A 16,599-nucleotide genomic window follows, 5' to 3' on the forward strand; every position below is an offset into this window, starting at 1 on the left:
CTACACTTCCCTAGTTGTTCCCTACTATAGAGGCTATTGCAGACAAATAGAAAAACAGTACCAAATAGTTTAGAGTAAGTGTTTTGGTTAATACAACTTCCAAAGAAAATTTTAGTTAAATCTAAAACACAGGTAGAGAGCTTATCTTTAGCTTAACAAGGTCTATTCCAACTAAGCAGGTGTTTCCCAGCCTTCTCAGGGCCAAGGGCACAAAGCCTAGTCCCACCTGAAAAGAAAATCCTACCTATGAGAAAAACTGAGACATGTTTCTAGGTCAAAGTCAATTAAATACCCTGCAGGACTGAAAGAAAGGTTAAGATGCTTTTATAGAAGAAGCAAGTCCGTTCCAGAATCTGTCACTATGGTTTTATTATGTCATCCCAGGTTTGTTTTGTGGTGTAAAAATGAAAGAATACCTAGGAGGTACTCTGTTCTTTAAAGTCAAGGAACAGAACTGTTTTTAAAACAAAGCTACATTAAATTGTCTTCCTACCTCCATACATATATAGTAGGGTCAACACAGGCAACAGAGATCTGTACTGCCTCTCCTCCCAGTACTAGCTGAGAGGGCGTTTGAAACTGGAAGAGTTGGTTAAAACCTACCCTGAGTAGAAGTTTGAAGGAGAAGGAGTATCTCAAACCCCTGCAGTGGAATAATCTGGGCGAGTACCAGACCTATACAATACAAAACTTACAGAATCAAAACACAGGAACAAGAAAGCCAGAATATCTTGCGATATTCTTTCTCTATTAGGTTGAAGGAGAATAAACTGAATCATCTGAATGTGGGATTTCCCTTTTACATTTTCAGTTTTAAAGCAATAGAAGCTGATCACCCATACCCAGTGCCAAAACAATATCATGAAGGCTGTATCTTGAAATATTCAGCTTGTACCAGAATAACTCCTATAAACAGTACATTCACTGCAAGTAACTACTTGATTAGCAGTCCCACATTGAACCTACTTACTTAAAGAGCTTCTGAAATGTTTAAGATTCCAGAACCATCTTGAATTGCTCTTAGTATTAAAAAACCGAGTAGATGGTGAAGGGCTCATGGCCCAGCAGACTACTCAGTACCCCTTATCTAAAAACAAATTCTTATCTAAGATAATTGAAACACACAAACTTAAAAACCTGCTTCAGATTGAACAGTTTTACTGACAGAGAAAACGAAACCTGTGAGGAGACCCACTCCCTATGCCACTTAACTCAGGCATTTTTTTCAACAGTATTCAGAGAAGTCGGGTCTCCCCAGGTTTAGTTCTCTTGGAGACACAAGATTGTCCAGTAGACAGCAGTTAGTTCTGAGTCAACCCCAAGGCATTATGATGTCAAAGGTACTTTATACCTACACCCCAAACCAAAGAATTCACATAGAGATTAATACACTCTAGAAGGAATAAACATTTCGGATCAGCATGTGACTACTGACCTGTCTCGTGTTTACACCATAAGAAAAGCCGATATAATAGCTGTTTTCCTGGAAGCCTTTTCCTGGCAGTCACAACAGGAAGAGGCCTGTGAAGAACCCCAGGGAGCAGTCCTCTCCATTATGCTGAAGCACTTAAGGTTTATCAAAGGAGAAAAAAAAAAAAACAAGGATTCAGTCTTTGGCATCTCCCACTCCATCTGCATTGATAGCAAACATGGCTTCAGCTTCAGGAAGACAGGGAGAGTCGTAGATTTTGCAAATTCTGGTTTCCCCTCTTCCTTTTCTCAGGTACAGTCTGAGGCAAAGACACAAACCGAGCACCAAAGTTATTACACTTTAAAAACTCTATTCTTGACTACTCATGGTACATCTCAAAATTTTTTAGACATATATACTTCCTAGAAGGACTTCGGGGATCTTTCTGTATTCCTTAGGGCACTTCCAATTTGGAGGAATCCGTTTTGCTCACCCTCCAGTGGACTTTTTATACTGAAACAACTTTTTTTAAATAATGAGAGACATATCAATTCTTCATATTCATTCTTCCACATCTGAGGGCTTTTATTTCCTTCGTGAACTAAAAGCAAACACCTATTCTAACCAGAGCATGACAATTAAGTTAAGCAAGGGCTCCTGTATCTAAGTACAAAACAGCAGCCTTTACAGCGTTTAAATGGAAATGTTATCTTCATGTCTACTTCACAGTTAATATGACATTCCAAGATAAAGCCATCTATCCCATCATTTTACCTTGTTGTTGAGGCATGAGCAATGATATTTCCTCCAATAGGTTTTTTAGGATCTGCAGCAAACATGGCTGCTCCATCCACCTGGGCTACCACCTGGTTGGTGATCACCACTGCTACACCAAACTGACAGGGAAAGGATAAAGGCATTTTTTGTGGTCATACGTTCCAAGAACCTTACTGCTGCCACCCCTATCACCCACAAAGCAATGAATGACTCAAGTCTCTCTATATCTAACTGATATCTTAATGATACCAGACCCTGGTATCCTGGCCTCTGGGCAAGTCTCCTAGAACACATGGCCCCTGAAAGTAGGCATTTTCTGTTCCTACCCAACAACTTACCTCATCAGCAAGTCGCAGAAGCATCCGCAGAAACCTGGCCAAGTGCATTTGCCTGGCTGAAAGCTCACCTCGACCGGAATAGTCTGTTCTGTACAGGGCGGTGGCACTGTCTACAATTAGCAGTGCATACCTACAGGGAACATGGATTCTCTGAAGCCTGTTTCTAGGCTATGTCAGATTCTACTACCTCCCTCACTACCCTAAAATTTTGTATTTATAGTTACATATTATTTACTTTTACAGCATCCATTTCTGAGTTACCCTATAGCAAAGTAAAATCTCCAACAAGTTCAGGTGGATTACAGCTTCATATTTGAACAGTAACTTGACCTAAACCACAAAGCCAAGAGTGTCAAAATAGGAACTAAAACTTTAATCTCCCCATTTCTAATTCAAGCTACTATCAAACTGGTCACAACCCAAAGATTCAGGGTAAAGGCTCTGGGAATATATTCAGTATCTTCTATTGACCACATACCTGGACTCTACCATCATGGCTGATGCTTGATAAAGGAGCTGGGTCTGGTGGTCTGTGTTGAACCCTCGAGCATAAGCTACATTGTCCAGGACATCACTGCCAGAGAGGCCGTATCTAGAAGAGAACATTTTGAGGCTGCACACAGAACTCAAGACAGATGAGAAATTTCTCTCTAACAATGAAATTACCTGGATGGGTAGGTAAGAAGTGGTAGTAAGAAGGCTAAAGAATGTAATTCCCTTTCCATTAGGAAGCCCAGGCCAACTAGAGAGAAAGGGCTGGCAGCAGCAGCGGCTGTAGAGTAGCGCTACCTGGCAGGACTTCAGAATACATCAAACCTATTCTTTGAGGACACCTGAACTAGGATGAGAAATTTCCAAATATAAGGAAACAATGTTGTCCTGTGAAAACAAAGGACAGCATGACAGCATCAGGACTGAAACAAAAACAACGAATCAAAGATCAATTAAACAAATTCATATAAACTGCTGTTATGAGGGGAGGGCATAGCTCAGTGGTAGAGTGCCTGCTTAGCATGCGTGAGGTCCTGGGTTCAATCCCCAGTACCTCTATTTAAACAAACAAACCAACCTAGTTACCTCCTCCTAAAAAAACAAAACAAACAAACAAACAAACCCAAAACCCAACCAAACCTGTTGTTATATAGGAATAAAACCTTCTAAGCAAGGACTTGAAACTCTAAGAGGTTTAAGAGAAATAAGTATATTTTGTCTCATAACTAGTTCACAGTTATAATAGAATATGTAACATGTATCTACTATGGCTAAATGAGTGATACCTTAATTCATCTTATACCTCAATAATTTTTTTCCCTTTGCATTTGAAAACACCTTCTATTTTCTTAGAACAATGTGTATTTTCTCAACTTTGTAACTGCTACCTAAAACATGAATGCTCAAGGTGGTTGGAGCAAGACAAATTTTCATTAAATGTATCATAATGGGATCCATTTCTTCAAAGGTAGTTTGACTTATCCCTTCTGTGAGTGTCTGCACTTTTATAAAAGCTTCCTTGCACCTCTCAAATTGACGTGATTCTCCCTCTTCTGCACTTTCAGAAAACTTAATTTAGGCCTTTTTATGGCACTCGTGAGGAGCTACCTGTCATTCTTTTACTAGACTACAAATTCCTTGAGGGAAAAGACTAGGCCTTTTTATCTAGCACATTTTTTAATACTTAGTAAATTCTGAATTAATGTTGATGCTTTTATCCATAACCCAAACAAAAAGAGAATCACATTACTGTAACTCAGTATTTTCATTTTAATATTACCTAAAGTCATCATAGTCCAAGAGTATAATGACTCCCTTATGTAATAGTTCAAAAGATAATCTGTTTAAACAAAATCAATGTGCTATTATTCCCTGAGAACCAAGTTTGTAGGCTTATGATAACATCAGTCTTTTAAAAGAAGCAGTCTATTCTACGTAGAGATTCTGATCATTACAAAAGCATACACTGTGTCAAATCTATTTTTTGAGACCTGGTTTTAGTAAATAGTTTTCCTCTCATTTTTCCTACCCAAAAGAATAGAAAAACAAAAGAATGTTCTAGCACTTGAAATAACACTGCAATAAGCTAACCCCCAATAACAGGAGATCCCACTCTACCCAAATGAATTTTCCACATCTTACAATGGAGTCATATTAGGCACACATCATCTTTGCACTTTCCTGGACATTTCACCTGCTATTCTTCCCCATTATCAACACAACTGGAAGTTTAGCTCTGATATTAGGTGAATATGATGATGAATTAGGTGAGTCTAGGCATGGAGATAAGGAGATGAAGTGAGGATAGAGTTTTACCTTGGGATACTGACCAAATGGGAGTAAGGAGATAAAATTTTCTGTATTTAAATCACGACTATAAGAAAGAAAAAAGATTGAAGAGGCCTCAGTACTGTAATACACAAGTCTAGTCTTGCCTCAAGAAACATTGATATAACCAATCAGGAATGGAGATTATCTATTGCCATCAATATGGATGATTTACTAGAAAAACAGATCCATCCTGGCTTTTCTCTCAGCAGAGTTCACAAAGACGACTATGGGGATCTCTGTGCTTACATTCCTCCAGAAGCAGCACATAAATTTTCAATTCCCACAACTTGGAAAAAATTTGCTGGAAATAAGCAACTTCTCTTGGTGTTTCCAATACTTCCTTAAAGATAAGAATAATCTGGAACACTTGTAAAAAGAAAAAGTTAAATTCCTTGGCCTAAACCAGACTTAATGAATCACAATTTTCAGGGAAGAGGCGTGGTAATTTGCGTATTTAACCAATACCTGGCACATGAAAAGATGTTGAACATCACTAATCACTAGAGAAATGCAAATCAAAACCACAATGAGCTATCACTTCAGACCTGTTAGAATGGCTATTATCAAAAAGAAAACAAGTGTTAGCAAGGATGTGGAGAAAAGGGAACCCGCATGCACTGTTGATGGGAATGTAAATTGGTGCAGCCATTATGGAAAACAGTATGGAGGTTCCTCAAAAACCTAAAAATAAAACTATGAGTAATTCCACTCCTGAGTATGTATATTAAGAAAATGAAGATTCATTTGAAAAGATATATGCATCCCTATATTCATAGCAGCATTATTTACAAGAGCCAAGATATGGAAGCAACCTAAGTGCCAACAACAGATGAATGGATAAAGAAGATGTGGGTGTGTGTATATAAAATGGAATACTACTCAGCTGTAACAAAGAATGAAATGTTGACATTTGCAATAACATGGATGGACCTGGGGGCTATCATGCTTAGTGAAATAAGTCAAATACTGTATGTTATCACTTTTTTGGGAATCTAAAAAATAAAACAAACAAATGAATATCACATAACAGAAAAAGACTCAAAGATATAGAGAACTAGTGGTTACCAGTAGGGGAGGGGTAAGATGAGATAAAGGTGCAAACTACTATATATAAAATAAATAAGCTACAAGGATATATTGTACAGCACAGATCATATAGACAATATTTTATAATAACTTTAAATGGAGTATAATCTATAAAAATAATGTACACTTGAAATTAATAATATTGTAAATCAACTATATATTAATAAAAAAATAAAGTAACTATATACACACAACTTACACAGTGCTGTATGTCAATTATATCAATAAAATTGGAAGAAAAAATTAATGGGAATTTTCATTAAAAAAAATAAAAACCTCAAGTGATTCTTAACATGTAAGTTTGAAAAACTCAGCTTTATCACCTCAAGGGGGTTCTGTCGTTCTCTCTCATGGTATTTAAAAGAACATTCAAAAAACGTAGGGATGCTGTAGCTAGCAATTGTGGCCATGGTTCTCAGACTTCAACAAGCATCCCAATCACCTAGGGAGTTCACTAAAACAGACTGCTGGACCCCATCCTCAGAGTCTCTGTTTCTAATTCAGTATGTCTGGAGTGGATACCGAGAATTTGCATTTCAAACAATTTCCCAGATGATGCTAACATAGCTATACTGAGGATGACAGTCTCGGAACCCTCAAGCTACAGTCACCTGAATGTGGGTTAATATTCTTCAACAGGGCACGGCAAAAATTAATCACTGAGGGTTGTTCCTTTTTGAAAGAAAATTAGGTATTAATTAGCTTAAGGAGGCCCTGTAACTTTCTCAGAAATATAAATTTAAATACAATATACATATATAGAAATTCAGTTATAAAAATTTTTCCTGATAGGAGTGGTTAAAATGAACTAATGAAATTTCTACTTAAACATTTTTCTTTTAGTGGACAAAGCCATAAACATGACTCTAATTAATAAATGTTAATTAATTCATTAACAAATACTGAATGCTCTGTTGTAGGGCTTTGGGATACACTGAGTGATGAAAACGAAGTCCTGGTCCTCATAGCCAACATTCTACTATCCCATGTATCCTATCTGAACATTCAGTTATGTTACTGGACAAAACCTTAATGACTTTATCCAAAAGAACTCTTCAACTAATAAAACAGCACACTAAAAAACTAAGTGTGATTTCTCTTGAACACCAAAAACAACTTTGGAAAGGAAGATACATTTTATTACACTCATCTTTAGGAAACTAAGATCAGGCTGCAAGAAGTAATTCTTAAGGGCACCCTGGGGGAGAGGAGGACGTGAGATGTTGTGGCTGGGAAAGGCGAAGAGATGTCCTTCACTGTCAGCCAGGGACAAGCACAGGGCCGCTCTCCAACCCGGCTGCCATGGTCACTTGGCAGAAATGTCAGCCGCCGGCACCTGGGGCCTGAGGGTCACCTACCACCGGATCCTCAATAGAGTGGAGCTCCTACTGCCTAAGAAGTTGAGGCCATTGTACAACCACCCAGCAGGTCCCAGAACAGTGTTTTTCTGGGCTCCAATTATGAAATGGGGCTTGGTGTGTGCTGGATTGGCTGACATGGCCAGACCTGCAGAAAAACTCAGCACAGCTCAACCGGCTGTTTTGATGGCAACAGGGTTTACTTGGTCAAGATATTCACTTGTAATTATTCCAAAAAACTGGAGCCTGCTGTTAATTTCTTTGTCAGTGCAGCAGGAGCCTCTCAGATCTTTCGTATTTGGAGATATAACCAAGAATTAAAAGCTAAAGCAAACAAATTAGAGTTCCATCACCCTAACAATCTAGATGTGGACATAAGCACTGGGACCTAGTTTGATTTATTATTTATTTGGTTATTGATAAGGTGATGCTAACTGTGCTAATGTTTGGAAGGCATAAAACAAATCTAACTGTAATTGGGAGATAGTACATAATTAAACAGAAAAAATAAAGCAAACTTTTAATAATACTGCCTCTTCACATATGACTTAAGGAATTTATCTATGGATATTAGTAAAATTTTTCTACTCTTTGTCCATAATAAATCATACTTGCTCATATAAAAAAAAAGAGAGAGAGAGAGAGAGAAATTCTTTTTCCTTGATAGGGATTTTGTAAGCAAAGGTAAAGAGCTGCAATTATTGTTCCAACCCAATTTTATGCCTCAATGATGCACATTTGATGGCTTGGATTCTTCAAATTGTTAACTGGGAAAGAGAACCTAGTTATAATTAAAAAACTAGAAAAGAAAATTCTTAACTTAGCCAGGCAGGTTCCAACATGAGTCTGACGTCTCAACATGCAATTAAATTCTATTTAATCACTAGGTTTCAGTAAAATGTGTGGTAGGGATCAAATGATCACATCTGACCCTAACAAGGAAAAACTAAGTAAAACAATTTTAAGGGCTTATGTGAAAGCTGTATTAGGGGATGTAGAAATGCAAAAATTCTTTACCAGCTTTACTGAGGTGTAACTTATATACCATAAAATTGACCTGTTTTAAGTGTAAAATTCAATGACTTTCACAATCCAATTTTAGAACATTTCCATCACCCAGAAACAGATTTCTTAGGTCCATCTGCAGTTACTTCCTGTTGCTGCTCCCTGCCCCAGGCAACCACTAATATACCGTCCCTACAGATTCTTTCCAGATTTCATATAAACGGAATCATATGTGGTCTTTTGTGTCTAGTTCTATCATTTAGCGTGTTCATCCATGCTGTAACATGTATCGGTCTTCATTTCTTTTTAGTGTTGAATACTATTCTACTGTATGGATAAACCACATTTTATTTATTCATTCACCAGTGGATGGACAATTGGGTTGTATGCAGGTTTTGGCTATTATAACAATACTGTGAATATCCAGAAACATGTCTGTGTGGACATGTGTTCACATCTCTTGGGTACATAACCAGAGTGAAATTGCTGGGTCACATGGCAAGTCATGTTTTAACTGCCACACTGTTTTTTCCAAATTGACTCTGTACCATTTTACATTCTCACCAGCAATGTATGAGGGTTCCAGTTTCTTTATATCCCCCCCCAACACTTGTTACTATCTTTTTCATTATAGCCATTCTAGTGATGGTATCTCACTGTGGTTTTAATTTGCATTTCCTCCTAAATAATAATGTTGAGCATCTCTTCATGTGCCTACTGGCCATTTTATATCTGCTTTGAAGAAATGTCTATAGAAGTCTTTTGCCCATTTCTTAATTGGTAGTCTTTATTGTCAGGTTGTAAGAGTTCTTTATATATTCTGGATACTAAAACCTTATCAGGTATGTGATTGCAAATATTTGCTCACATTCTTTGGGTTGTCTTTTAACTTTCTTGATAGTGCTCTTTGAAGCACAGAAGTTTTAAATTTTGATGAAATGAAAAACTGACTTTATTATAATTTTTTCTTTCATGGACTGTGTTTTTGGTGTTGTATCTAGGAAATCTTTGCGTACCACAAGGTCATAAAGATTTTTTCTTGGTTTTTTTCCTAGTAGTTTTATAGTTTTAGCTCATATTTAGGACTATCATTCATATAGATAACTCCAACTACACTAGCACCATTTATTGAAGACTTATTTCTCCCACTAAATTGTCTTTCACCTTTGTCAAAATCAAATGACTATAAATGAAACTGTTTATTTCTGAACTCTCAATTCTGTTCCATTGATCCACAGTCCATCCTTATGCCAGCACCACATTGTCTGGATTACTGTTGTTTACAGTAAGTTTTAAAATTGGGAAGACCGAGACCTCCAGTTTTGTTCTTTTTCTCCCCAACAACGGTTTGGCTATTCTGGGTTCTTGACATTTCTATACAAATTTTACAGTCACCTTGTCAATTTCTGAAAAAAGCTTGGTGGAATTTCAATAGGCACGTGTTGAATTCGTAGATCAATCTGAGTGAGAATTACCATTTTAATATTCCATCTTCTAATCCATGAATGTGGATTTATGTAAATCTTCAATTTTTCTCAGCAATTAGTTTTCAGTGTACAAGTCTTGAACTTCTGTTAAATTTATTACTAAGTATTATTTTTGATGCTACTGTGAATGGAATTATTTTCTTAATTTTTGAATTGTTCATTGCTAGTATATGGAAATACTATGGATCTTTTGCATATTAAGATTGCATCCTATAACCCTGAACTAACTTAGTTCTGGTAGTTTTTTGTGTGTATAGCTTTCTAAGGATTTTCTATATACAGGATCATGTCATTGGTGAATAAAGATAGTTTTACATCTTCCATTCCAATCTGGATGCCTTTTATTTCATTTTCTTGCCTGACTGCACTGGCTACAACTTTCAGTACAATGTGAAATATAAGTGATGAGAGTGGAGGTCTGTGCCTTATCTCCAATCTTAAGGAGAAAACAGATTTTTACCACCAAAATGATGCTAGCTGTAAGTTTTTTGTGGATGTTCCCTACATCTGATAAACGTTCTATCCACAATTTAGAGTGAGGCATTAGTCTCCAAATATTATGCTTGAATTGTCTCTTTCACTCTTCAATTATATCAGTTTTTGTTTCATGTATTTGGGGCTCTATTAGGTGTGTATATGTTTATAATTGTTATACTTTCCTGATGTACTGCGCTTTTAGTTATAAAATGTTCCTCTTTGCCTCTACTTGTTTTTTTTTGGTCTTAAAGTCTATCTTGTCTGATATTAGTATGGCCACTTCAGGTCTCTTATGGGTTATAGTTTGCATGCAGTTATCTTTTTCCATCCTTTTACTTTCAACTAACTTGTGTCTTTGAATCTAAAGTGGTTCTCTGAAAGGCAGCATAGATTTGGATCTTGTTTTTTATCCAGTCTGACAGCAACTCATAGATTTTTGACTAAAGAAGAATGCTTTTCTCTAAGGAAGGTTACTCTTTTGAAACACACATACAACTTTGGGATATGGGGCAATAAGAGAAGAGACACCCTTCAGCCAGACTAACCCTAGCAATCAACAGTGACAGATGGAGCCATATTTCTCTCATCCAATCCAGTAACCTACCTCTCAGCCACAGCCAGCAGCCGTTCTGGCCTAAAGGTACCCTCGGTGTCAATGTACATGGCCTTTCCTTCACCTCCCCCTCGGTCAATGGGAAGCTAGAGAGAAAAAGAACGGAAATGACTGTACTTCTGATATAACTGATGAAACCCCTCATGATGGGCCTATAATTTCCCCACCCCCAATAAAGCCAAAGGAAAAAACATTTTAAAGTGACAATCAGAAGTAGGGAGGAGGCATTCCCTTTTGATAGAAATACAACTAGTAGGAAATATGAAGCTCACTGTGTCCCACATTTGAGGCTAGAGTCTGCCCAGAGTTGGACTGCTTGGAAAAATTGACCAAAGAAGGTGATAAAATTCCTTTTTTTTTTTTTTTAATTCTATGACTACACCAACACAAGACTGATTCTCTTAAGATAACATGTATTAGGAAGATTTACCTTTAATAAGTAAGACTCTGATCTAATATCCAATTAATTTTAGCATATCTAGACTATGCTTACACCTCACTTTACTGAGCAGAGTTCATTCTTCAGGGTTACTAAAGGCAACTGACAGTACCCCAGGGGCATCCCATGCACGTTTAAAGTATTAAAGAATAAAAAGGGTGTTTGCCCCAGTAGTACATAAAGATGTTAAAAATAAACAAAAGTAGGAAAAGGAAAAATAATAGAAAGTAAGAGTTTAAAAAAAGGAAAGAAAATGGAGGAATGCCATGAAAACTGTCTCACGTGCTGCTCAGAGAAATTTCTGTTTTGGCTACTGATTCCACGCCAGGTACCCTTGAGTTATACAAATTTTAAATGAATGTCGCTAAAGGGTAGTTCCCACCTTTGAAATCTACTTTGGAGTCTAATTCATCTATAAATTCTGAGGAAAACCTCTTAGGACAGTTTACATTAAGTGCCTGGTAGCAGCAAATTTTCGTCTTCTATTTCTGAGAAAAAATTTTTTTTCAAAATTATAAAAGTACTACATGCTTGTATTAAAAAATTCAAACCATGCAGAAATAAGTAGAGTAAAAATTGAAAGCTCTTCACTCCCATCTCCCTCGAGTAATCAAGATTCCAGATCATTTTCCATTCATTTTTATATAGACACATTTTTTGTAATGGAGGTACCGGGGATTGAACCCCAGGACCTTTTGCATCCTGCTCTACCATTGAACTATACCCTCTGTCCAATACAAACACTTTTTATACATGTGATTCTGACACTATGTGACCCTGAGAATACTAATTCTGTTTCCTTTTCTGTAAAATGTAAATAAAACCTACCTACGGCACTGTTCTGAAGATTAGACAATTCATGTAAAGTGTTTAACACAGTGCCAGACATATAGAAAGTCCTTAGAAGACTTACAATATCCTCCATCTCTAGGGCACTGATTTTAGCATATACTCAATTACAGAAAGCTTTGTTAATTCGGAAAAGGGAAAAGGTTGGCAGATAATCTTTCCAATCACAGGAATCCATGGAAGGAGCAAAGGATACATATATAACAAAAGTGGGTCTTAGTTTGGAACCACTGGCCAAAAGGACAGAAAGCAGAAGCTGCCTCAGTTTGGGAGGAGAAAATCTTGATACTCAGGGGGCTAAGTCCCCAGAAATTAAGATGAATGAGATTCTCCCTTCTTTCATCTTTCTGGTATCTTTAGTGCAAACTTGAGAGTGAGCTTTTCTAGCTAAATAGATCTCACTGGGCAGAAGGGAGGCCTTGCGTGGTTGGGCAGGGCATTGGTAGACTGACGGTGGAGAAATGGACACAGTCACAGTGTACTGTTGGGCCAGTCACAAGGGGGTGGACTCCCTGCTCTGCACCCCATCACATTCTGTCTCCTCTGCCTCACCCTTTTAGTGCCACCGCAGCCATCTTGTGTTACTGGGCTGGGGCACCACTAAGGTAGCTACTTTTAATAAACTGCTTTAGTACCAAAATTTAAGTCTTCTTCCTATTTTGTAGTGATGCAGGTTCTTGTGAACTCCCACCATTTCATAATGCTGTGGTGTAACTTCTTTGTACATTTATCCTTGACTATTTGAGAAGTTCTATGAGACATTTTGTCAAGGGCATGCGCATTTAAAATTGGTACTTAAATTGTCTTCTCAGAATTTTTAAATTACTCTAGTACTTTAAACAAGCAAGGGTTGTTCATTTTTGTAACCTAAGTATGGCTCTCAACTTTATAGAACTTTGCTATTAGACAGAGATCTAATACATAATGGGGTTTAACTTCATTAAGTTAAGAAAATCTGAACAAATAAGAAATGATAATGTTTAGATTTAAACAGTAACCTAACATCCTCTCTATTATCTCTGGTTCCAGCTCTTAGGCTGATGACATATAATCCTTTCTATTATTAAAGAATTAGCATTCTTTCTCTCTGGAAAAAAATATCAAAACTCTACAGTTATTTAGCCACTGTGAATGTTGTTATTTTTACAGAGAGGATATGTTTATTTGAGAATTTTGCTTCAGTTTACTGTTAACAGGCATTATCTGACTACTTAATAAACATTCCAAGGACAGGAGTCTGTACAACTTAAAAGCATCAGTGTGATATGCTGAGTTGCCATGGCAACTATAGGTCCTGTGTAATCTACTCCAAATATTTATTCCACATGAATCTCTGTCAAAACAACATGGGGAAAACATTTCTATTTAAAAGAGTCACATATCATGCCAAATGACCCTTGTCAGGGTGATATTTTAAACAGTCCTATTTCCCTTTAGCTAACAATGTTCTAATGGTGCTCGGGCAATAAGCTATAGCTTCTATAGCTTACTATACTGCTCCTCATCTCAGTGCTTCCCTTCTTATCCTAAAAGTTCTCCTGGGCCCCTAACTCCTTCCTCCTCAGAGTGATTTATGAGATGAGTCAACATGGCTTAGGTCAACTTGATACTAGAATCCTAACTTGGTACATTTTGGTATGCAATGAAAAGATCAGTAGAGGAATTGAGGAGAGAAACACAATTAAAATGACAAGTGAGAAAGGAAAATGTCGAGAAAAACAGAAGACCATCAAGCAAGACCTCTTGCTATTACACACACTTTTATTCATGAAGAACCAAATATTTTCCTATCTCAAGGAATAGTATTCACCACTTCAAGACAGAAGTGTTGACTGATGAAGGATGTATCTGTAACAGAAAAAATGAGAGATTTTCCTGGGTGACTTGGGAAAATCACTCATTGCATCAGTCTCTGAAGATATATGTGTTTCACTAAAAGTGAACCCTACCTAAGACAGAGTCTTAACAAAATTCCTATTTTTTTAACGACATATACCATCTTTAACTACAGCACAGCATTACGTCAATAAAATAAACATTTTTTATAAAGTGCTATTTAAATATAGAATAAATTATGAAGGATAGTTCATAATTTGTTTTATAAGGGAAAAAAACACAGAAGAGAACAATTTATATTTGATGTTGAAATTTATCAATGAGTTCTAAGAATGACTGTTACTTTGTTGGGAGGTTAAGAACTCACGCTGTATGGATAGATACTAGGAAGCCCCCTCTGTCATGCTGATATAAGGAGGCAGATTTCCTTTCAGTTATTCTCTAACTCCATCAATAAGCTGTGTCCGTGGGAGAAGTGAGTACAATCTATCTAGGTTAAAATACAAACAGTGCCCACGTGAACTATGGCTTCCTTACAATCTTTCGATTTTACCATGGTGGGAAAGTGATACGAATTCAGTAGAAACTGTACTTTAAATTTTGACTTTCGACCTTTTGCCAGACTAGTGATATGCCATACGGTACTCCCGCGATGCTGGGCAGCAGCGGCAGGCCGCGGCTCCCGGGCAGCCGCATGGTCCCAAGGGCACACAACCCATCCACTTCCAACCATTCTGTTTTTCACTGTCACACAATACGGTATTCAATAAATTACCTGAGATATTCAACACTTTCTTATAAAATAGGCTTTGTATTAGATGATTTTGGCCAATTGAAGGCTAACGTAGCTGTTCTGAGCATGTTTACCGTAGGCTAGGCCAAGCTACGATGCTTAGCAGGTTAAGTGTATTAAATGCATTTTTGACCTAAGATATTTTCAACTTGTGATGGGTTTATCAGGACGTTACCCCATTATATGTCAAGGAAGACCTAATACCATTTTCTTCAAAAGACCTAATACTATAATAAAGCCTCAAAAGACTATAACAAGAGTCCGCCCATGGGAACAGGCCAGGTTCCAGGGTAGTTTGTAGGCCAACAACTCACTTCCAGGATAAGCAGCATACCCTTAAAGCGAGGAAATGTTAGGACCCCACTCAAAGAGGAAAAAGGGCTCCCCAAAACACTGCTAGGAGGCGTAAAACAGAAAAGCTCATTCACTTACTCTTCTAGTGCTCTCTCACGGATCTCACAGATCTCTCTTGTTCAGAGATTCCAATAATACTTCTCTATACAGAGATACTAACAGATGTGGAGCTAAATACTGTTAGAAATTTTCACTTGGTTGTCTTATCACACCTCAAACTCACCATCTCCAATGTTGAACTCAACTTTCCATAAAAACTGTCTCCCTCTCCCAAATAGTTTTTAGAGTTTGCCAAATTAATACACTGTTGGGCTGAGGGCTATTTTTTACTGTCAGTAGTTAAGCGCTCCCCTTTACACCTGCCTATACCTCTTCAGTGTTATTTTCGTTTACTCCTGATAGTTAATACTTATAATAATCACAAAAATCTGCTTAGCTTGTGCCTCTCCTTTCAGTTCTTTCAACAAGTTGCTACTGGAATATTTCTAGAAATTTGGTTATGCTTCTCTTCAGTTGAAAAATATTGAATCACCCCCATTCTTTATAGAATCAAGTCTAAACTTCTTATACTGCAGTTAAGATCTTGTAAAATATGGTTCTGCTGTGTCCTTTTAAAGGTTTATCTCCTACAACTTTCCCAGATACGACCTCTGAGCTAGGTAAATGGGTTTATTTTATTGTCTTCTCAATATGTTATGCCTCCCTGCCCTTCTCTTCATATCATTCCCTATAGTTAAATGCTCTTTAGTTTCTTTACCTGCTCACATGTAGCATTTTTCAGGAGCCTGGTCCAATCTCTTTTTCCCATAAGGTATTCCACAATTACTCTGGAGTGAAGTAATCCTGTCTCTTCCTTAAACAGTTAAGCTACTACCTCTGTACCTTTTACTTGATTATAATATATCAGGTATGTCTTAGGACATCTATTCTGTCATCTCCAGCCATTCAAGTATTGACTAAGCACTGACTTAGGCACTAGCAATACAGCAGAGAACAAGCCAGTACAGGTACTACTTTTATGAAAGTTAAGAGCATGGGTTCTGAAGTCTGGTTTGATTCCTGTATCTATTACTTAAATGCAGTATGATCTTAGGCAATTATTTAACTTGCTGTGTCTGTTTCCAAGTGTGTCCATGAACAGGAGCATAAGTAAAGGAAAAAACAGAAAAGGTCCAGGGAAAGTTTTTTCCTAATGGAGGAGATACAGGCATGTTTGTATACCAATGAAGATAATCTAATAGAGAGGTAGAACAGAAAACGGAAGTACAGCCCTTGAAAAGGTGGCAAGACCTGGTAACCAGCTGACACTGGTAGGATGGGCCCCTGAGAGGAAAGGAGACACTTTCTCTACTGTAAACCAAAATAAGAAAAGATGGGTATAAAGATAGGTGGATTTACAGATTTGATGTGAAGAACAGATTAGGTCATTTGGCTGAAAGTGAGGGTTGAAGAGA

General features: G+C 37.3%; 1 protein-coding gene and 1 pseudogene across 2 annotated transcripts in view; one reads left to right on the forward strand and one right to left on the reverse strand.

Annotated features, from left to right (window-relative positions):
* Positions 1-344: 344 nt before the first annotated feature.
* RAD51 (RAD51 recombinase) overlaps positions 345-16,599 on the reverse strand; it is a 28,113-nt gene continuing 11,858 nt past the window's right edge. Inside the window, exons 6-10 of one of the 2 annotated variants that reach the window (XM_006201651.4) lie at positions 10,866-10,960; positions 3,005-3,118; positions 2,527-2,656; positions 2,186-2,307; positions 345-1,730 (exon numbers count right to left, since the gene is read on the reverse strand). In XM_006201651.4, coding sequence (XP_006201713.1) covers positions 1,607-1,730; positions 2,186-2,307; positions 2,527-2,656; positions 3,005-3,118; positions 10,866-10,960 — 585 coding nt within the window. In that variant the 3' untranslated portion in view covers positions 345-1,606. The remainder of the gene's footprint in view (positions 1,731-2,185; positions 2,308-2,526; positions 2,657-3,004; positions 3,119-10,865; positions 10,961-16,599) is intronic. The other variant, XM_072962662.1, reaches the window with a different exon arrangement.
* Positions 7,154-10,076, forward strand: LOC140696826 (mitochondrial pyruvate carrier 2 pseudogene; annotated as a pseudogene).

Source organism: Vicugna pacos, chromosome 6 (assembly GCF_048564905.1).
Source record: "Vicugna pacos chromosome 6, VicPac4, whole genome shotgun sequence".
In the NCBI taxonomy this organism is placed as follows: domain Eukaryota; kingdom Metazoa; phylum Chordata; class Mammalia; order Artiodactyla; family Camelidae; genus Vicugna; species Vicugna pacos.